Source organism: Xylocopa sonorina, chromosome 9 (assembly GCF_050948175.1).
Source record: "Xylocopa sonorina isolate GNS202 chromosome 9, iyXylSono1_principal, whole genome shotgun sequence".
NCBI classification, from domain to species: domain Eukaryota; kingdom Metazoa; phylum Arthropoda; class Insecta; order Hymenoptera; family Apidae; genus Xylocopa; species Xylocopa sonorina.
Window position 1 is genome coordinate 9,056,785 of NC_135201.1, and position 21,863 is coordinate 9,078,647.

The following is a 21,863-nucleotide window of genomic DNA, read 5'->3' on the forward strand; positions in this document are numbered from 1 at the left end:
TTCCTACATAATTTATAAAAATTGTATATTATCACTTATCACATGATAAATATACTATTCTTCAAATAAAAGGTTTACAAAGAGTAACTGTGTGATCTATTCCACAGGCAACCTTCTTTACTTGTGCTCCTACATTTACCTATAGCACAAATCAATACCATGTATTACAGTATTTTATTTTTTAATGGTAAATATATAACTACCTTACCTTTAAGGGGAAATATTGATCGTTACAATCCCCTAATCCTAAAGACCCAAATTTATTACAACCCCACATGTACAAATCACCTGTATTAGTCAAAGCTGCCAGATGACTCATACCACAAAATATTTTTGTTACCTATAAAAAAAAATTATGTAATTATATTTATTTTTTTTTTCTTCATCACAAATAGCATTTACTTTGATATTCTTCTCATATGCATTTTTGCCGAAGAGCACAGGTGGAACTAGAGTTGGTTGTAAAACGTTTCTTACTTCAGGACCAAAGCCAAGAATACCATATCCCCACACATAAATCTCACCTGTATCTAATAAACGTATGCATTCAAGTTATTGTAATATGAATTATAAGAATAATAAAAAATAAGATATTTACTGTTTAAAACCATACAAAAGCAACCACCGCAGGCAATATCTATAATATGACCTAACTGATCCAATGCACTTATTTCCATAGCTATATTCACCTGTTGATTTTCACCTGCAACAAGTAGCTGTCCATATTCAGAGTTACCCCAGCCAAATACTTTTCCTTTATCTGTAAACAAAAGTTGAAATGGTTATACAGAGTATATATTTACTATTTTAATGAAAAAAATAAAACTGTACAACTTATGCATTAATACATGAATGTTGCAGATACCGCTGAGTGCTAATACACAATCTGCAATGCATGCAACTTTAATAATATGTTGTCCAGCTAAATCTCCTTTAACCAAACTTGGTCTATGTTCATTTCGGTAGTGAGCCAAGCCGGTTTGACCATCCGCACCCCAACCAAAAGTATAGACTTCACCGGATTCTGTTAAGAGTATGCTACCATATAGCAATAAAGGAGGATTTTTTAAATATTGCAATGAAATATATATCGTGCAGTAGGAATATCCATACCTATGATCTTGGCCAGCTGTTACAGCTTTAATCTTTTTGCCCTTAATATCAGGTATGCGATGAATAACACGACTTTTATTGAAATTTTCATTTAATATTATAGGACGACCACATTGTCCATATGCATTATTTCCTAACGTGAACACACCTTCATTTGTTAATACCAACAAATGCGCTCTTCCAGCTGCTATATCTATAACTTTAGAAGAAGGATCTTTAATTGGTAACTCAATGGGCCTTGGCTCGGTTATTAAGTCATTGGGGAATTTGTTGTCCTTCTCATTGAAACCTGCCGCAATAAAATTAAATTTAGAATATTACACATCCTAAAAACAATAGTTCAAGAATGACTCTTCTTTACCAAGCTGAGAATCCGTATTTATTCCACTTCCATACAGAATATTTTTTTCATTCGATTTTACTGCAAAGACAGTAAATCCGTAGCCACAAGCTACATTTGTTACATTGTGCTGTTCTCCAAAGGCTAGCCTTTTCGGTTTCGGAATATAAGAAATACCATTTTCAGATCTTGTCGACTTGAGCGTACCAAGTGCACCATGACCCGCCATACCCCAAACGTACACTCTGTGATCTCTCTCATTACTCGTTGGATATTGAAAGACTACGTAAACACATTCAATTAATGCCTTCGAATACTTACTTTCTAATTTTGATTGACTTCGTATAGCTATTTGTCTCACCTGGTAAAGTTTTCGTAACTGATTTCTTCTGTTCGGCTGTATTAACTCGTATAATTCTACTCGATTTTCGTACATTACTTTTTAAACACATTTTTATTTTGTTCAACATTGTTGGAACGTTCACTTTTCCAAGAATTCTGCGAATTTTCCGTAAACTTAGAAAATTTATGGATACGTTTGATGGAACAAATCAGCGATCATCCGATGAATCTTTTCAAATTACACTTAAAGAGGACTTAATTTCAATCATTTTCATTTTGCAGCCAACAACGTATACACGTGTACGTGTGATATACGTATAATGTATAAAATTTCTTGAAACAATAACAGAGAGAGGCACATGAGACTACTCAATCTCTTCAAAATCTTCACTAAATTAAAGGTTGTTTATATACGCGTGTGTGCGCGCGCATGTACGACTGCGACAGCTGTCGGCCAATAAGGGCATTTAAAACCGGGCAATACAAATAACCGAAAAAAATAGTAACATTCTACACTATTAAAATAAAATGAATTAGTTATAACCATCGCAGGTATACATACAATAGAAAATAAAACTGTTCACATCGAATTCTTTTCCATAAATATAACATTAATTCAACATTTGAGAAATATGATAATATGGGTTTAGGTTTGTACGAAATATTATTTATAATTTTATTAAGAAAACTCTCTTTTTTTTTTTTTCTTGTTTCTTTGTATACACGTATACGTACATTACCAATGGAAATATATATGTATATATATACGAATGGAATTGATCGTTTAATTAATAACGAATTTGTATAACGTTTAAATGCTGTGCAACGATAAGGAAGGATCGCAACGTAAAAAGCAGCAAGCTCAGGTCGTTTCTATCAAGCACGTTCACTTATTTAATAAGGGTCAAAAGAGAGTAACTATGTAACTATGGTCGTCCCTCACGATCCATCTACATCGCGGATGAAAATAGATGTTTAGTTGTGAAGTCACACGGATGCTCTAGATATAATTCGTGGCAATTCCACGAGCGAATTGGCAGCCATTTTTAAACTGCTTATATGCTTAGTATAATAGAGTAGAAAGGACATGAATAATGAGAAATCGGATCGGTAGATAGTAATATGTAAACGCGTGAGACTTAACGGTAGCCCGATCTCGGCTGGTGAGGAAGAGGATAAATAAAGGGGATAGGAATTCCTCGACTGGTGCGAAAGCGCGTACGTTTTTCCCTCAAGTGGACGGTGTTGGAGCGAATGCACTTCTTCCCCGTGAAATTGATGAAATGGTGAACTGTCAACACCTCTGCAAGATGAGAGAGAAAATATGAATATTATCTGAGCAATCGTGGAAGCCAAGAGGATCGTTCGGTTTGAAGAGTAACCGTGACTGATTACGATAAGGGTAGATAGTTCGTAGCCGTAGGGCCCCCGGCTAAGAGCGATGTCAGTTTTAACATGCAAGAGAAGAACGAATGCAAAGATCGTCGCTCTCGAATGTTAAGTTCCTATAATAATGGCAGATAATGTACACAGAAAATCGCATAAGCTATCGGATGGTAGTAGGAAAACGTCGAATCCAGTGCACCGTACGACCACCGAGACAATTCGACTAGGGGAGCCCGAGAAACTGTACCAGCCGGTTAGTTTGAGCAGTTCGAGTAACCAGTGTCGGAAGAAAACATCGTCCTTCCAGATCACCAGTGTCACCGTCGGCTCTCGCATGAGCAATGACGCCGGCGAGGATTCGAACGACGACCTCGACGAGTCCCACACGGAAGACAACTCGGTCGAGCACTCGCGTATCACCGACATCGACATCGAGACGCCCAGCTATTCGGAAGATACATTCTCCAAGGAGGATGTGTTTTTTAATACGAGCAACGCTGCCCTTAGCACAGCGCCGGTGATTCCTACCAGTTCCCAGTACGGTCTGGCGATTGTCCCGTCTGAGGGGAATAATGTCAGCAACTCGGTAAACGACAGCAATATCAACACGTTGGACATTACATCTGTTACAGACAACAATATCATTAATTTGCTTTCGAGTAACGCCAAGCAGGATGCAGACCTGCGCGAGGTACACTCGCACGGTAGAAACGAGAGATTCAAAGTGGTTAAAATCGAGAGTACCGAACCTTTTAAGAGAGGCAGATGGACTTGCATGGATTATCTGGATCATACGTCTGTTAATCAGCCGACGGCAATTAGCACGCCGAAAGTATCTGATCCAAACGAAGTATGCATATCGTACGGAGTAACAGACAGTGGAATTGTTATACCGGACGCTCCTAAACAATCTGTGGTGCCTGAGGACAAGGGTATGGGCATTGATGCTAATGGACAAGTACCTGCGCATTCGGATGTACATACATCGATCGGAGTAACGAGCAATCCTACACCAGTTTCAAGTGCTAGCTATGCAGTAAATAATTCTATCCCCTCTAATGTACAGCATAATCCTACACAAGTTCAAACACAGAATAAAATCCAGACACCTTCGCAAATCCCTCAATATTTTCAATCTTCGGCTCAACAATTGGCATCGCAACAGCAACAGCAGCAACAACAACAAAGTGGACAGGGTTCCACGTTGCCCTCCAATCTACAGCCAACGCACCCTAGTAATTTGACCCAACCCCAAAGTTTGCCTCAAGGTTCTATTCCAATTATAACACAGACTGGCAGTAGCAACGTGACACCCCAACAAAGTATACCTCATTCGAAAGAAGATACATATGTGACAGTGAGCACACAAAATCAGTCATTATCGGTTCAAAATGTTTGTCAACCTCCTGTGCAGCAAGCATCCGTACCAACATCGCAGGCACCTAATATTCTTGTTACGCAGCAGCAGCAACAGCAGCAGCAACATGCTCCTCAACAGCAGCAACAGCAACAGCAACATCCGCCGACTCAGCAGCAGCCGCAGCAGCAGCAGCAGCAACAACAACAGCAGTCCCAACAACCACTGCAAACACAGAAACCATTGACTCAAATGTCTGAACCACTGACTGCCATACAGGGTATGCAAGGCATCCAAAATATTCACAAAGTTCCTCAAACAGGTGCACAGCAAACATCGTCAGCTATCCATGCTTCTGGAGCGGCGGTACAACCTCAAGTAATACCGCCAGCTCAGATGCAACCCCCGACTACTGGTAGCAGTGCCCAAGTGCAAATGGCACAGGTGTCGGCCAGCTGCCAAAATGTTGTAGGTGGTATGCAGCAAGGAAATATAACGTTTCATCAATCAGATCCGGAGCAGGACTCCATTTCAGGCATTGTAGCTGGATCCACTACACAGTCGGCTGATACAACCCTTCTAGAATCATTAACCGAAGTTACTCAAGGCAGCGACGAACATCATACCCTCGAAGATAATGAAAGGTACAGTAGATTATTAAATATACCTTTTTTGTTATATGTTAATTAAAGTACAATGAGCGGTAGTTTTGATGTACGTTGCTCCACTTCTATATAATGAACTAGAAGATTAGTTGATAACAGCATCTACTATCAGAAATAGAAAAATAATGTTTAACAAAATTGTAATTTAATTGCAAAGCGTTATCATATGTGCCGTAAATAAATTTCCTGTGTGCTTTTTATTGCAGTATGTCGGGGACAAGTGCTGTAGCAATTGATAATAAGATTGAACAGGCCATGGTAAGCGTTCTTTGCTTGGACGTGAGGACAGGGAGAAGTAATTACTCTACGAATGTGGTTGGGACACAATGATGTTGGAATTAACAGGGGATCTTTTTATAGGATCTTGTTAAGAGTCATTTGATGTTTGCTGTACGAGAAGAGGTTGAAGTACTGAAGGAAAAAATAGCTGAACTTATGGATCGTATAAATCAATTGGAAGCTGAAAATTCAATCCTAAAAGCACACGCAACTCCAGAAACATTGGCTCTATTGAGTCAATCAACAACAAAATTACCCCAAAACAGTTCAGGAAGTGGTCAATAGGTAACCATTGTACATAAGTTTCTATTAATACTTTGTCAAGTACATAGTGGATAATATAATTATTGTATATAACTTTACGATTTTTAGAAATTTATAAACAATGAGATTTATTACATTATACATATTAGCATTAGCATTTTTTTTAATTTTTTTTTTCTTAAGTAAATTAAAAAAAGATAATAGATATATTATTTTTTACCATTTCAGTTTACTGTTTAGGAAATATATATACATATATATATAAAAATAATAAATTAAATCTGTAAATTCAATTTTCTTTCAAAATGATAATCATTTTGGAAATATGTATTGTTACGATCCTAGACAGAAACAAGGACATATATTGAGTGCATGCCAAGACTAAGAAGCATACGTAACGGAGTTGCTATTGTTTTATGATAGATTCAAGTTTTTGAACATGTTAAAGAAAAGAAAGTATATAACAATATGAAATAGGCAGCTAGACATTCCTAGACTATTTTTCTTATTACCTTCGCATTTGGCCAATTTTATCCATCACGAATACAATGTAAAAAGCAGAAAAAATTGGCGATTCAACTTAACGATTTAATGTTCCAGGAACATTTGTATTATTTTAAATTACATGTGGTTTTACGTTGATATTTTAGTATTATCATTTTCAATCATAAAAACAGTTTGTTACGTGAAACTATGTAACTTTCGACGTTATTAAATATCAAGTCATATTTTATAACTTGTACTCTCGTGTTGCAGTTTGATTTTTAAAAACGATATATATTATAATCGATATGCTGATATCCAAGAAAAGTTATTACCACTGGTGTGCATTAAACGAGAAAATTTACAGTTTCCTGTCAACATTTTATGTTACACCTTAAACATCCCTAATAAACAAATTTTAATTATATAATAATTTGTTAAAATTACTGGCAAAAGAAAACATATTTAAAAACACTATTACTACAATTAAAAGCAACAGACTTTGAGACAATTGTTTCTGTTATTACGGGGTTTTCATTAATCGATTCCCTTTCATGTGACTTTTTAGAATACTTTTATTCCATCACTGTAAAGACTAAAGATGACACTTCAATATAAAATCTTATTATGATGAGAATCATGTTTTCTTTTCTCTTATTTTTTGTTCAATAAAACAAATCAAAATTCATAATTAGACCTTACAAATTTATAAATGTTAGAAATTTTCTTCTAGGAAGGAAAAAAATAACAACATACAATTTCTTTTTTTTTTTCTTATATCATTATCAATAATGTGACTTCCTTTTAGGGCTATTGCGCACAAACATGGTCACGTAATATATATAATATACATAATGTATATATAATATCGGTTATAATATCATATATATCTTATGTATACATATAATTATATATATATATATTTATATATGTATATGGAATCTATATATTCATACAAATCCGAAGTTCTTTGTCTTAATAGCAAGTAGTAGTTTATGTCTTAATACGTGACGAGAGCTGTACAATGGAACATATAGTCGGGAAATACATGTATTTGCAGTTGGTAGATGATCATCTGCTGGTCGTAATGTAACACTCGGCATTGGTTGAAAACCATCCTCGCTTGCAGGTAATGCTGGGGATCCCGTCCAAAAGTATACCTAGAATGCAATACAGGGAGAATAAAATAAAAAATATATATATATATCTATATATATCATTTATCAATGTAATATAGAATCTATGAATTCTATTTTTATCAGCAGAACATATATATCATCCTTTACCAAGTCCTGCCGTTCTGAATGTGACATTTTCTCAACGATAGACCACAACCATCGCTTGAACTTAGCTAATCTATCAGCGGGCTCCCCTGATTCGTCGTTGAACGAAGTATAGGATATCAGAACGGAAACATTAATATCACCGACTCCATTTAAGAGCAGTCTCAAGTCTTCGGATGTTAAACCATCGAGTGCCCCTTCCGGTAGCACGTCGAACACTCCTTCTCTCATGGCATGCAAAGCTTTCTCTTGTACCTTGATCATACGTACTTCGGCATACTTTCGTACATAATCATAAACGTTACTTGCAGTCACCTCTATATCACGTCCATTGCGAATAAGTTCAATCGATCCCCCACCTTCCTCAGGACACAAATCAATACTAAAATACACAAGAGTATTATGTATAACCATAGATTAAGAACCGCAGGATAGAAGATACTAAAAGCATTTTTCTCGACAACGAATTCAGTCGAAGTATTTAATTGTTGTACTTACCTAAACGTAAGGTCCAGAGCAGAAAACAAGCTATTACTATCCTTGGTTTCGGAATCGATAACAAGTTGTCTTAGGCTTTCATAAATTACAGAATCGAAAAATGCAAGATCATGGAAACGGATTGGTCTTCCCAAAATATATTTCAGCACGTGACGATTCAAAAATATTGGGCACAACTCGTTTTGTAAGAGACATAGTCCTATAAGTCTAATGGACACAATATTTCATCAATTATTAACTTGAAATTATGTTATTCTAATATGTTACATATTTATATTAAATGTCTACTCATTTCTATGTATACGAATATCCGTTACCAACCTGCCGACATTTCTGAACGCGTTTAAACGTTCGTAACTGGCTCTCCCCTGTCGTGGAGTGTAAAAACCTCTTTTTCCCGGAGAATAGAAGAGAGGTGCGTTATCTTCGGTGTCATCTAAAATACTATTATCGATTTTTTTCTTATTCGCACCGCAACGTGCAATTAAACTGAATACATCGAGATCCAACAGCGCTTCCCTTGCCGACTCCTGACTATGACTACGGATTAATTCAAATGCTTCCTCTACTTTCTGCCGCAGAGCGTCTTCTGAAGCTAGTAACATCAACAACTGTGCAGGGGACAGCTCTAACAGCATACCAGTTATTTTAGCAGCTAATGCGGGTTGCAATGCGTAAACCTGTACAAGGTAACAATAGTCTGTTATCATTTTAGGAATTACAAATAAATTTTATGATTCATCGTGTAAACGAAGTATTATCATTATTGTTACTGTTATTATAATTGTTATCATCATCGTTGTCACTGTTACTATTATTATCATCATCAATATCATCAATTATTACTGTTATTAATTACTTTTGGATATAGCCTGTCTCCGAGTTGTTGTTGATGCATGGTCAAGTGATCATTATTTGGGTGACTAACAGGTAACGGATGGGAATTGGATGACGAACTACCGGCCCCAGAGTTATTGCTTCCTTCGACAGAACTGGATGGATGAAAAACACGAGCTTCAAAAGACAATGCTCTGCGCGTTTCTCTACACTTTCCAGAAGATCTAGGATTCTGGAACAAAACTCTCGTTAGATAAAGAAGAACAAAAAAATATATTTTCTTTCTTTTTAATTCTTTCTCAAGACAATTATACGTATACTTACTTGTCGCCTTAAATCACGATCACGGTCAATCCTTTTCAATTTTTGAAGAACGTTATACTGTGCATATTTTGATCCCACTTGTGCTGCTTCCAGATTAGGTAGTTTCTCATTTGCAAGCAATGCCTGTAGAAAACAGAATAAATAAATAAATACGGGCGCGCGTACTATTATTTAAACATAGTTATTATGAATCAAAGTAGAATGATGTTTTAGTATTGTGAGATTCGCGCGTGGTATCGTAATATTACAAACCTCTGCAATTGCAGTGTAAAAGCTTCTAGTAACGCCAGTACCTTCACCAGGTTCATCCATAAAAGTTACTTTAACCCGATGCACTGCTAATGGAGGTGCATTAGAGGCACGCCTATTGTATAAATTGTAGTGTGTATTCAATTCCTTCATCGTTTGCACTAACAGCTGCGTTCTGTCTCGTTCAACCTTTGAAAAGGGGGAAAATAGAAAAATTAATTTAAGTTACATGCAATATACTTCGTTCATTTAAACAATCTAAAATATCACGATTGATTACTTTTAACAAATTAATGTCTCTCTGTTGCGCATTCTTAAGCTTCTCCATAGCTCTACGGAATTTCGCTTCTTTCACCGAAAAACCTCCTAATTCGGATACAACAGAGCCGGCTTCTAGCCCAACATCTTCCATGAAAACTCGTGCAAACAGATCAAGCGACAAGCTCCAACGGCCCAACAAAATGTTATGCGATATATTCGTTCCAATAGATAAAACTGGATTTGTATCAACTGTTTCATGCACTATTGGCGTTTCGTGGCTCGTACCCGACGTATCCATTTCCTCTGGTGGATTTGGCGGCGCCTCAGTTGATGCAGACATAATTTCTGATGCGCCAGGTTTATTTAATCCCGATTCCTTTAAAGTTTAAGTCAAACATTATTCTACCTGATACGTATCATCGAAATCTATGCGTTCTTTTTTTCTACGTTTAAAAATTTTTTTTCTTTCTTATCGTAATTTCAAGAAATATGTTACATATATTTACCGATACAGTTCCAGCTCTAACAATAACGCTTCTATTTGATTTGCATATATCCTTATTAATTTTGGTACTTCCCATTGCCTGATCATTTTGATTGTTGGTGGAAACAATTATTGGAGCTCGATCAATTTGCTCCGCAACAAGCGTATGATTATCGCTTGCATGGTTAAACGACTTTGCCTTCTCCTACAATACAAATAATAAATAAATCCGCATATTTCATCTCCCTTTTATACGGAATTATGACGTAGAAAAACTTTTTGGGAAAAATGTAGAAATGCAGCAATGTTCTACTATGAAGAGCAATGGAAAAAAAAAGGAAATAGAATAAAAATTCTGTCTGAAATAAATGTGCTGTTTCCGGCGATGCAAAAACGCTTTGAGTGGAATAAATTGAATCAGCATTCCTATGTAAAAGAAACACTACCGTATGCTTCGCAGACGTTGAATCTCCAACTGTTACAGAACTACGTCTCGGATCTGACGTTGTTAATAGAGGTCTTTGAATAATTTGACTGAACGTCGGTGTGGGAGTATTCCGATTGTCTGCACCACGCGCAGAAAGACTAAGTCTCGTGGGCAGCCCCTCTAATGGATTCTGATTAGGACCTACACTTGATGTTGGTTGTCTTGGGATACCGAAAAGATCTTCCCGTCTTGAATGGGGTTGCAATAAATGTGGTTGATCTGCTAACGGCAATGCTTCGCTCATGACAGTATCGAATGGATCAATAGGAGGGCAACCAAGGCACAGAGTAGAGTCTGATCTTTGCAAGAATGGATGCTTTCTTCCTTTTGGTATGTTGTTACTGTTATTCCCCGATCCAGAAATGGGAACCTGAAGTAAATCAGGATAATCGACAGAGTCCGTCTCCAGAGCGGTGGGAACCGGAGAGCTATATTCTTCCCCTTCGTCGTTATCATTTTCATCCTATGTTGCAAAATATCGCTTATGGAATCTGTTGTAAATATACACTGATAAAGAGCAATTCAATTTCATACAAACCTGGTCATTCCAGCTCGAATAGTTGGCTGATTCTTTTTGTGCATCACCTCGTGACGTCATAGGTTCCGATAACGAACGCATATAATATACTAGTGCATCGAAAACGTATGCCACGTGCCTTAAAGCAGAAACATCTAACACCGGCAAGCTGTCCCTGTGCTCGGCATTATGAGCACGCATTAAGGATAGGCAATAGGATAAAAATTCACGTCTCGCCAAGTGTACATCGCCGCCTAAAGGTAACGCTAATTAACACTAAGCTGCATAGCTTAATTCGATAATACTATGTGTAACTGAATAATAAATTCGATGGCACACATTCAATAACGATGGGATAGTGATAATAAAGATGGGATACGAAATGATTTATCGATAAATACCTTCCCGTTCTCTATTATTTCTCGAAGATTCGCCAACGCCTGCAAAACCAACGGTGAGTCTTGTAGAAGCTTGTGGTGTGGAGATATTGGAGCTCGTAGCGATACCACTGCGTTGATTCCGACCTGTATTAGATTGTAACGTCAACGATAGAGCTGCTGTGTTCAACAATCCAGAGAAATTGCCTCCAGACAACGATGAAGCATTGTTTAACGGATGTTCTGGATGAGTAGGATCTGCGCTACGCGTTAAAGATACACCAAACCTTAACTGTGCCTCTGTGGCATCCATTACCGTAAGCAACCAATCCCATGTGGGTTTCAAATGTCCTTCAAGATACATCTGAAATATTAATTCAAAAATCAATCATTTCAAACTATTATATATATATATTCAATTTCAAGTAATACGTTGTATATAAAATATCGTACCTGCAGATTGAGCGTGTCTTGATAAGTGATCTCCATCAATCGCGGTAAGGAAGGAGCTAATGTTTTATAATCTTGTGTCATAACTAAAAGATCGGCTATCTGTCGAATAACAATACCGAATGCGCGTGCCAAACAACTGGTAGTAGTACCCATAATTATAGGTTCTTGTGCAGCTGCAACAGCGGACGTTGCAGTGGTGCGTCTTAAAGATGCAGAGTCAATAAAAACCAGATTACTGCCACCTGTTACCCGTAACCCAGTTGTACGCATACTTGACTCGCGATTACGTATTGCCCATTGCATAGAAACGGGCGCGAGATTATTACGGAGTAAATGGCCAGATGAACCACTGTAATAGGGTACAGTAGTAATATAAAGGATTTTTTCATAAAATATCTACTCGCTCTTTTAATGTACCTGTACCACACATACTTAATATGCCACGTACACAATTATAAGAGCATCCAAGTAGCTAAGAAAGAGGAAAGATTGTATTACCTTCGGCGTTCCAATTGTTCATCGCCAATCTGAAAATCTTCGTTATCTTGCTCATCGGTTTCTCCCGCCTCACTTTCGTCATCCTCCTGCTGACTTGATTCTCCAGATTCATCCTCCGGGAACAACAAAATGGATCCCATACCACCGTCAGATCCTGCTGTAGCACCAGTTTGTACGCTGCGTTGCGCAGACGCTGCATCTTGATTACTATGATTATCATCCGAGTCCGACTCCGTTTCCGCTTCCGCCAACAGATCAAGCTCTGTATCGGATTCTCCATCCCCTGCATGTTCCTCGCCTACGCCACCGCCATTGCTATCAATCTCGCCTAATGGTTGACCTGTGACCCCGGTTCCAGAAACACCCGATTCTTCATGTTCGCTTATGTCGCCATCTACGTCCATAGGAACTTCTGCTCGAACATATTATTTATTTTTAGTTGCGGTACATTATCTAACTTAGTAATTAAAGTTTTAGTTCGTTTTTTATTACTAGACGTACCTTCACCACCTTCTGTTTCATCCATTGCAGAGACATCTCTGGCAATAGTTATATTATTATTCCCTTGTTGCGTTTGCAGAGTAGCATCCAGAGTTTGAGAGCTCACACCGCTATGAGGTATTAATGGTTCTATAGAGAACAACTCCTCTGAACCATTAATTACTTCCATCGCTGAACTCAATGTAAATGGTGCTGTTGGTCGAGCAACGCCTAATCTCACAGGTGCTATCAACGAATCGGCAGTTTCACATAATTCTTCGACAGCTAGTTTAATCAAAGCTTGGAAAACTTTACGACATTTCATCAAAGGTTGCAGCGCTTGGCAAGTGCTAAAAACATGTTTTACATAAGATGTACAGGAAGAATATATAAATTGTGCTTTTAGTGGCAATTTATTTTCTTACCTTCTGCGTTTTGTTGTATTCGGTGCCATTTCTATAGTGAAGATCACAAATATTCGTGCTACAGATCGAACAAATCGACGTGCAACATTGTTTGCTTCTTCCTGCCGCCCAGGTATGGTCTCATTTTGTAATTCTCGTATTAAAGTTGTAAGAAGAGTATCTAGCATCTACCAAGAAATTTGATTACTTTAAAAATTTTCCTTTAATATACTGAAACTGTGAATCGAATGAAGTATCTATATCGATTTACCTCTGCGCTGCATTTAACTAACAATGAATGAGTAAATTTATCAAGTAAAGCAGTGCCACTTTGCCGACACAATTGCCCTTGATCTCCGAACAGTTGATCGTTTCCATTCACGGAAACTCCCGACATGATCATGCACTGAACTGCTGGCCAGTCGTTCAGTAATCTTTCTAGAGCTTTTCGACTAAAACGAGGAGGTTCTAAATCGTGATCTGGCATATCTGGTACATCAGCATCCAAACCTATTTGTGTCACACAAGTACAGTCATTTAAATATAAGTAGTTCCTTTTCCTAACACAACTACTTTTCCTTCCTCCATTTGAATAAGATAAAAATTACCATCAGATGAAGGTCCTTTACGACTTGCCGATGTTGAGCGTTGTCGTAATGCCGAACGGCATTGTCGTTGTTCTATCAATTGCCTGCCTACCGTCTGAACTAAAAACAGCAATATGCTCTCCCCTCTGTAAAATTAAGAAGATAATCAATTTTTATGTCTTTCTACCTCTCTATCTTCTTTTCCAGCAGTCTTTGTCAATTTACCGTGAGTTTATCTTTGTAACCAGATCTGTATTCACTACGAGACGACAAAGAAGTTCGTAACGAGCACCTTGATGGCCCGCAATAAGCGCACGACACTTGCACTTTTCCCAGCAATCGCAATAAGCCGTTGGAGAAGTTATTTTTATTCTGCAATCGTGCCCTCTGTGGCATACTCGCGCGCATTCTGTACAACAGCACAACGATCCAGTTAAACCGCAAGTTTTACATTCAAATATGTCTTGGTTGATGTGCCGCGTTCCGGTCCAAGTGAAGCTGCAAGTGTCGTTACAGCATGTAACGAATAACGGTGATAAATCTGGATTAGCATCTGCAGGAAGTATCATAGCTGAACATTCCTTCTGGTCTCTTCCAACCCTTTGAATGGTATCTAATAGAATAAGAGCCGCATGATATGCTCGTACCGAAACAGCAAGCATCAATGGAGTTTGACCTTGAATGTCTCTGTCAATGCAAAATAAAACATTTTTATCTAATTGCATTAAGTAAACAAATTTGCCTAATCATATTTTATCTGACGATAGTTAAAACATATATTTATGACTGAAATAATTACTTTGCTGTAAGTAACTCCTTCAGGTGAGGTGCTAACACGCTGCTTTCACACATATATTTTAATATAAGCAGCGCATTATTTCTTCTTTCAACAGAATCTATGATGTAAGTATTATTTGATGTTATCCCAACACCTGAGAACAATAAAATATTTAGCAATATGTAGTAAAAGGTAAAAAAGTGTGGAACGAACAGTTTGATCTTAAAAGACAGACGACCATATCTCTATTAGTGAAAGAATATGGATTTTTTACCTGATTTGTTCATCATGGATATACTAGCAGTACCAATACTAAGTAAACTATCTTCTTCTCCTGATGTATTATCAAATGCTTCAGGTGGCCAACTTAGGGTTGGAATTGGTTCTTCGATAGGTGCAGACGGACCATCAACAGTATTTGAAACTAATTTACGTTCAATGTCTTTGGAACAAAAAGTAAAAAATAAGAATTAAAAAAGTAAATGATATGTAATACACTTTTCATAATAAGATAATACATTTAATAATTACCTTGATCATTTTCTTTATTCGAAGGTGGCGAGCATATACTAATGCAAGCATGCAAAATATTTCGGTTACCATCACAACGTTCCGTTAATATCGATTGAATTTGTGCTGCATTATTTTCTGAAAGGTAAAATATAATCATAGTTTTTCTTCTTGGTATAATATGTAATATTAAAATGACTATATACTTACTGTGGTCTTGTTCGAAATTGCAGAACACTTGCTTAACACTTTCATAATCGCATCTTAATATACGCGGCATTAACAGAAGGTTGTCAAATGCTAGTGCGATAACGGCAACCTGATTTTTCATATTGGTTGAATTTGAGCAATTTGGTATGGGAATAGTTGAAGCACCAATACACATTACCGGAACTAAATCTAACCAATTTGGATCACGAATAGCATCGGCGCAATCTTTTGCCAATGGATAAATTGTATTATTTCCATCTCTAAGTATCATGGAGCACTCAATGTTCTATGACGTAAAATTATATACGAATTATGTCTAGTACATCATATTAACTACATCATTAATATCCTATTAATAATGACTGATTGAAACATACTTCTCCCGCGCTTGTTAGATTGATATTCTGAGGTTGTAAACCCAAAAACGTTGATACATCAGATGGAATATAACAATCTTGTACATATCTTCCGGTACTTAAATTATACACCACATAACTTAACTTATTTCCACTTTTTACTATTGCGTGGATCCCTAAAATTAATCATTGAATAAATCAACTATGTTTGAAAATTTCTATAACAATGTTTGAACATCTTTTGGAAATAGTACCTTGCCCGTCAGTAGCAATACTTAAAATGCTATCATTTGATCCTTCAACGATATTCACTCTTCTGGGTGTTCGTTGGAAACAATCTGGAGCTCTTGGATTCATAGATGATTTTATTACCTAATCATAAAATTACAACAAACATTTTATATCTTATTCCCAATGTGATATACTTTGATAGAAATAAATTACAATGTTTAATTTACCTGTATCTCGTCCTTTCTTAGCAATCTACAGTCAGCTAATAATTTTATCAGCTCTTCTGTTGTTAAGTCCTTGAAATCTGATGTACTAAAGTCCTTTTCCTTAATCTCTTTCTCTTTTGAATCTTTCGAAAAGAATTTTACAGCAACGTAACAACCATCAACTTTTATAACTTTACCTGAAATACAGAAAAGATAATAAATCATAGTATCAATAAGCATCAATAATTTAGAACGAACAAAACGTACCTATGGGAACTGTTTTAACATCTTCTACAAAAACAACATCCTTTAACTGCCATTCTTCTTCATCTTTTCGTTCTGATTCTTCATTTCGGGGCGCAACACGCTTTTTTCTGTCTATAAAATTAATAAGTACAGGAATAAATCGGTATATGTAAATTATGTTGTTTTAAAGATAAGTCAGTTCAATAGGAGTGAACTTACTATGACTTGTCGTAATGCTACCGGTATCGCTACACGTGCTCGAAGCTGGTGACGGTGGTGGAGGCATGTCAAGCCGATCAGCAGTTTCTTTATGATTTGTCTTATTAATTGTACCCGTCCCATTATTTCCATTCGTTTCCCGCTTCTCTATGTTAGCATTGGGCAAGTGAGTTCCAGCTGGTAATATTTTAAATCTATAAGTGGCATCCAAATTCCATGCTGCTCCTAATAATTGACCTACTTTTGGAACTCCATTGGCAATTGTGAATCCTAAAATATGAAATATAAATTAGAGATATTAGATATATAGTGCCCATTAGATAGATAGTATTCATAAGCAAATTATATGTGTAATTTGTTATTTAGTGCATAATTACCTATTGCTCCAGGATGATATATAGGACTATTTTTCATACAAACATGGGCACCATAACTAATATCATTTGATGATACTGTGGATGATCTGTGTTTGCGCGACTTAGCCTTGTACTTTTCCCATAATTTCTTACGTTGTGCAAAAGGTAACACACCCCTGTAATGCAATCATTGAGACTTTTCCTGTTTATTACATATGAAATTATATGAAAAAAATATAAGACTATAATAATTCAACGCACCACCAGTATAATGCACCACTTTCAAGTTTAGCGACGGTATATAAAGCACAGGTATGAAGAGACACTATTTTATCCAATGTAAATTCAGTAAATGTTTGAGCTGGATGTTCAAGACGAGAAGCGACATGTCCTACGAGTTCATCAAGCCAAGTAGCTACTTTACCAGATTCTGTACTAATAGAACATCGAATTGCTGTTGCAGATATATTAACTATCTTTTCTGTTATTACTGCCAACCATGGAGCTTTTGGATGATGTATATTTGGATTCTAAAATATTATTTTTCTTGCTCTAATATTCAGATAATTTGCACAAGATAGCAGAATAAAATTTATTTAAATAATAATTACCTCTGGATGTTTATAAGGTTCAGGTTCAGCCCATTTCCACTGGTATAGCTGACCACCAGCAGAAACAGCGATTAACTCGCTATAAAGTGAAGCAATCTGCACAAAACGGGGTGCGAGATCGCTACTGCGTTCATGCCACCATTCCAATTCTTCAGATATCCACAATGGACTTTGAGAAGCTAGCTCTTTCTTTTTATTATCTAAGCGTACAATTAAAATATTAGCGACTACACTTGAAAATGTTAGCAAAGAATTTTCACTGAAACTCTATCATACCAGAATCTTTATCCCAAGAGTCTTTAAGTGCTGATTCTAGCCAACGCCTTGGCCCACAATACTGACGATCCCTCCATCTACTAAAACTGTCTCGTTCTCTATCCCGTTCAGATGTACGTTCACCTTCTCTATCATTACCTATTCTCCGAGAAGAACTACCGCGACTAGTTAAAAGTATGAAACAATATATAAAAATATCCACCTTGTTTCATATGTAAACAACTTGTTAAGTAATTGAAAAATAATTACTTCCTAATTCCTGTGTACCCAAACATGTCTTCGGGAAACATAGAATCTGCATCAATTATAACAGAATGTTCATTGCTAAATCCACCATCTAGTAATGAAATGAGATCTTCCGGAACATAGGTATCTGCTGCATCCTCGGCATCATCGCCTTCTTCATCGTCACGTGACAGTAAATTATTTACTGCTAAATTTACATCTAAATTTGTACGCTATAAAATATATTTCGCAGATATTAAATTAATTTAGTACTGATTATAATACCATATATATCGAAATATATCTTTGTTCGCATATTTGAACAGGACCAACCTGCAGTTCTCTAATAATAAGATTGCGACTTTTTCCTTGCAATACCACTTGAGCTTGTGTAATAAGATCTTCTGGTACAAATGGAGCAGGTACAGACGCAATAGGGCGCGAACTGCTACCACTTCCTCCACCCATAATTACACCCGGAGGGCCTATCCTACCTCCACTGCCACTACCTCCACTGCTTCCGCCCCCACGAATTGCTGAACTGCCACGCATGATTCTTGCACGTGATCTGGACATTCCCGCTCTGCTTCCGCTTCCACTACTACTACCACTATTTGGTGCTGAATTGCTATTGTCGACATGATTTTTATTTGTGCTACAATAATAAAACAACAGTAAGAGATATGTATACATAGAAGGTGTACCAGACTAAAGTGTTCTAGACTGTTTTCTTAAAAATAACTATAAATATCAACTTGTATTTTTTTCAATATTAAATGGTTGTACATAGAAATAACTATTTATATTACAAAAGAGTTTAGATTGAAGTCTTCGTGGGGAACTTCATTCCTTGAAAATGAAATAGCATATTAAACTTTTGTCATTTGCATAGCTGTTATCAAGCCAAACATTTAAACAAAACATTTTTTATCCTACAAATAAAAAAAACAATTGATATAACATTCTATTTTGAAAAATGCGAGGAAGACCCCTTTTCACATACCTACCCTAAAAATAATTCAAGTCAATATCTATAGTAGTTTCAGAAAAAGCAGTTTATAACACTACGTAGTACATGTATATATACAGTTTATTATATCAGTACTATATATTATTGCTTACTTTCTATTTGGTTCATTTTTACTTAAATCCAATCTCTCTGATAACACTGTAAATGCAACTCTGCAAATTTTATGGTCTTCTGTAAGAAGAGCAATATGCGTTGGACCAACCACAATCTGTTTTACTGCAACTTTTAATCCGCTAAATGCTGGTAATGTTACAAATCCATATCTGTTTATCTTCTCTGCCACCTCCTTCAATCTGGACAAATTTTAAAACACGTCAATATTAAAAAAGCTGCATCGTCTCATTAATTAAATAATTAATGTGTACACAATAAGAATTTGAACTACACACTCTTAACTAAAATGAAATTATATCTCATAATTAACATAGGAAATCTTTTATTCTGCATTACATATAATATGGATACACAATATTCTATTTGATATATACTTCAGATTACATTGCAAAGCATACAAATAATTTTCTCTGATAATTATAAATTAGTACTATTATCTATTGTTCAAAAATTATATCATAATGATATTATGTGTTAATGATACACATAATATAACATTCTTTATTCTGCAATATACTTACATGATAATGTTAGAATAATAACATTATATATATACATATATAACATTGATATTGTTTACATTATATTTTCAATTAAATTAATACAATAATCAAAAGAGACTAAAAGATTAATAATATTACTGAAAAATATTATGACTAACATTGTCTCTATAAATAGTGGTCAATAGTTAATATTAAATTACATTATATGAAAAGTCAATGAAATGGCATATATATATATATACACATATGTATATATATGTATATAATAACGCGACTTCATGTGGAAATGAAATAACATATTTAGGATAGAAGTGGGAAGATATATCGTTCCAAAAGGTAATTACATTTATGAAAAATAATTTTTACTCCTGTAACCTACAAATGCATTGAATAATAAGAATGAAAGTAAAAACATTTTTTCGCATCTGCACGCTATCGATGTGCATATAATTCTTCCTTTCGAACGGTGTATGCCCAATTAGTACACGAGACGTTCTATTTTTTCTTAAGCGATACGTACATATGTCTCATTTAATAGAAACGTAACGACGTGACAACAAACTTTTTAACTTTCAAACGATACCTCCTAAAACCCATTAAATTATTCGGCAACGAACGAAAATCGTAATTCCGTGGTCCAGAATCGACGAAAAAGGGCAGGTACCTATGCTAATTAATATAACCAAGTATATATTCAGAGGTGAACAGCGAACGGATCGTTTCAATACGGATAGAAGACAGACATACCAGAGAGATACATTAAATGGGAAGTCCGATAACGAATATATTCTCTTACCTATCGTTTAGCTGATCGTCTGTTCCCGGTAACGGATGCACAACAAAGTGTATCGACGTCGTCATTTTATCGGTACATGAACGTATTTAAGATCAGAATGTCGTTTTAATAATTCCGTACACACAATTTCACTACACCATCGAAACGATATTCAGCCATGTTTCTGAACGAACAACGAGTTTCGTGTTCTTGAAGGCAAGCGAACCGAGCTACCCAACACGTATTCGTAAATGCATTAAAAATTCTCACTCACACAAATCCAAAGTATGTGCGTCACGAATCGTAAATATTACGAGTAAATTGAAATATTCGTGATACGTCTACCAGTATTTTATCGAATTGCACCCGATCATCTAGATTATTCTAGACACTTCCATTTACGTTAATGCATCGGTATTACACAAGGCAAATATGTATCATGGCGACCTTCAGCTCATGGCAATAGCTTCAACTACATACATATTATCATTATTAATAATCGTTTTTTTACAATACACACGTATCGAATCAATGATTATTTGCAAAATACTTCCTATCCAACTGTTTGTTGTCAACGCAGAGAAATATTTGTTCACGTTATCAATTGTTATTATTACTTAATCATGCCTTTGTATATATAGAGTATATACCACCAATAGTTCTATCACATTATTTTCAATACAACATTCGATTATTTATTAAATATTCAACACACATATGCTTGGATAATATTAAGTGCGCAGTGGAACATTGTATTTTAACAAATGCACTGCACGATACGTATTTATAGTACTGTAGCGTAGTAAAATTTTAACTTCTTGCAGAAACAAGCATTAAAAATTAACCAATCAGAAAGAAGTTCTTCGACATCCGAGTCTAATGTTATATACACAGATATCGAACATAAACAGAATTCGCGTTCATGAGAGTTCACATGAATCGATTCACCACTACAGTCGCACAGGTGTTTAAACTGTTAGAGCAGAAATATGCAATTTCAGCACAGAGTAGACGATACGTCTTCTTATTTGGTACAAGATTTGAAAACTGACATGTCAGAAATGAAAAAGAGTGTCACTCGTAGAAATGTTGCGATGTGCGATTGCGCAGCGGCCATCTTGTACCTGAAAATGTCTCTGGCCAATCGTAATCGAATCGCTCGACTACGCGCGCAATTCAACGCACTTTAATTTCAAACTTTGAAAGAGTTTGATATTGAAGGCAAATTTTACTTATTTCTCGAATTAAA

The 21,863-nt window shown here is 36.0% G+C and overlaps 3 protein-coding genes across 10 annotated transcripts; 1 reads left to right on the plus strand and 2 right to left on the minus strand.

The window, feature by feature from the left end:
• Positions 1-8: 8 nt before the first annotated feature.
• Positions 9-1,963, minus strand: LOC143427506 (RCC1-like G exchanging factor-like protein). Its single transcript, XM_076901714.1, has 8 exons — positions 1,815-1,963; positions 1,475-1,735; positions 1,114-1,402; positions 866-1,038; positions 599-760; positions 403-530; positions 209-340; positions 9-139 (listed from the first exon to the last, which is right to left on the minus strand). Exons 1-8 carry the CDS (start codon positions 1,921-1,923, stop codon positions 62-64), a joined length of 1,332 nt encoding a protein of 443 aa, XP_076757829.1. The 5' UTR covers positions 1,924-1,963; the 3' UTR covers positions 9-61.
• A 1,070-nt stretch (positions 1,964-3,033) lies between these two features.
• LOC143427259 (uncharacterized) lies at positions 3,034-9,097 on the plus strand. Of its 3 annotated transcripts, XR_013102285.1 has the most exons (5): positions 3,038-5,182; positions 5,410-5,461; positions 5,564-5,767; positions 8,592-8,699; positions 8,941-9,097. XR_013102285.1 is itself a non-coding variant. In XM_076901201.1 (4 exons), the coding sequence occupies exons 1-3, from the start codon at positions 3,309-3,311 to the stop codon at positions 5,765-5,767; spliced, it is 2,130 nt and encodes a 709-aa protein (XP_076757316.1). In that variant the 5' UTR covers positions 3,037-3,308; the 3' UTR covers positions 5,975-6,488. The 3 variants fall into 3 exon arrangements, 2 of the variants coding, with proteins under 2 accessions (XP_076757317.1, XP_076757316.1); XM_076901201.1 differs by lacking the exons at positions 8,592-8,699; positions 8,941-9,097 and adding an exon at positions 5,975-6,488 and having other exon boundaries at positions 3,037-5,182; XM_076901202.1 differs by lacking the exons at positions 8,592-8,699; positions 8,941-9,097 and having other exon boundaries at positions 3,034-5,182; positions 5,410-5,498; positions 5,564-5,707.
• On the minus strand, positions 6,753-21,153 carry Hyd (E3 ubiquitin-protein ligase hyd). Of its 6 annotated transcripts, XM_076901198.1 has the most exons (37): positions 20,636-21,152; positions 19,315-19,515; positions 18,526-18,847; positions 18,217-18,425; positions 17,968-18,131; positions 17,692-17,891; positions 17,342-17,610; positions 17,102-17,256; positions 16,725-16,994; positions 16,527-16,637; positions 16,281-16,456; positions 16,077-16,194; positions 15,844-15,998; positions 15,467-15,752; positions 15,278-15,394; positions 15,021-15,188; positions 14,768-14,900; positions 14,194-14,655; positions 13,990-14,114; positions 13,653-13,891; positions 13,403-13,569; positions 12,999-13,327; positions 12,498-12,909; positions 12,000-12,348; positions 11,694-11,910; positions 11,571-11,609; positions 11,191-11,423; positions 10,609-11,115; positions 10,182-10,367; positions 9,701-10,057; positions 9,424-9,609; positions 9,172-9,294; positions 8,870-9,079; positions 8,332-8,690; positions 8,011-8,217; positions 7,516-7,894; positions 6,753-7,389 (listed from the first exon to the last, which is right to left on the minus strand). In XM_076901198.1, the coding sequence occupies exons 1-37, from the start codon at positions 20,698-20,700 to the stop codon at positions 7,180-7,182; spliced, it is 8,415 nt and encodes a 2,804-aa protein (XP_076757313.1). In that variant the 5' UTR covers positions 20,701-21,152; the 3' UTR covers positions 6,753-7,179. The 6 variants fall into 6 exon arrangements, with proteins under 6 accessions (XP_076757313.1, XP_076757314.1, XP_076757315.1 ...); XM_076901199.1 differs by having other exon boundaries at positions 10,182-10,370; positions 10,798-11,115; positions 11,571-11,910; XM_076901200.1 differs by having other exon boundaries at positions 10,188-10,370; positions 10,612-11,115; positions 11,571-11,910.
• Between the last annotated feature and the right edge of the window lie 710 nt (positions 21,154-21,863).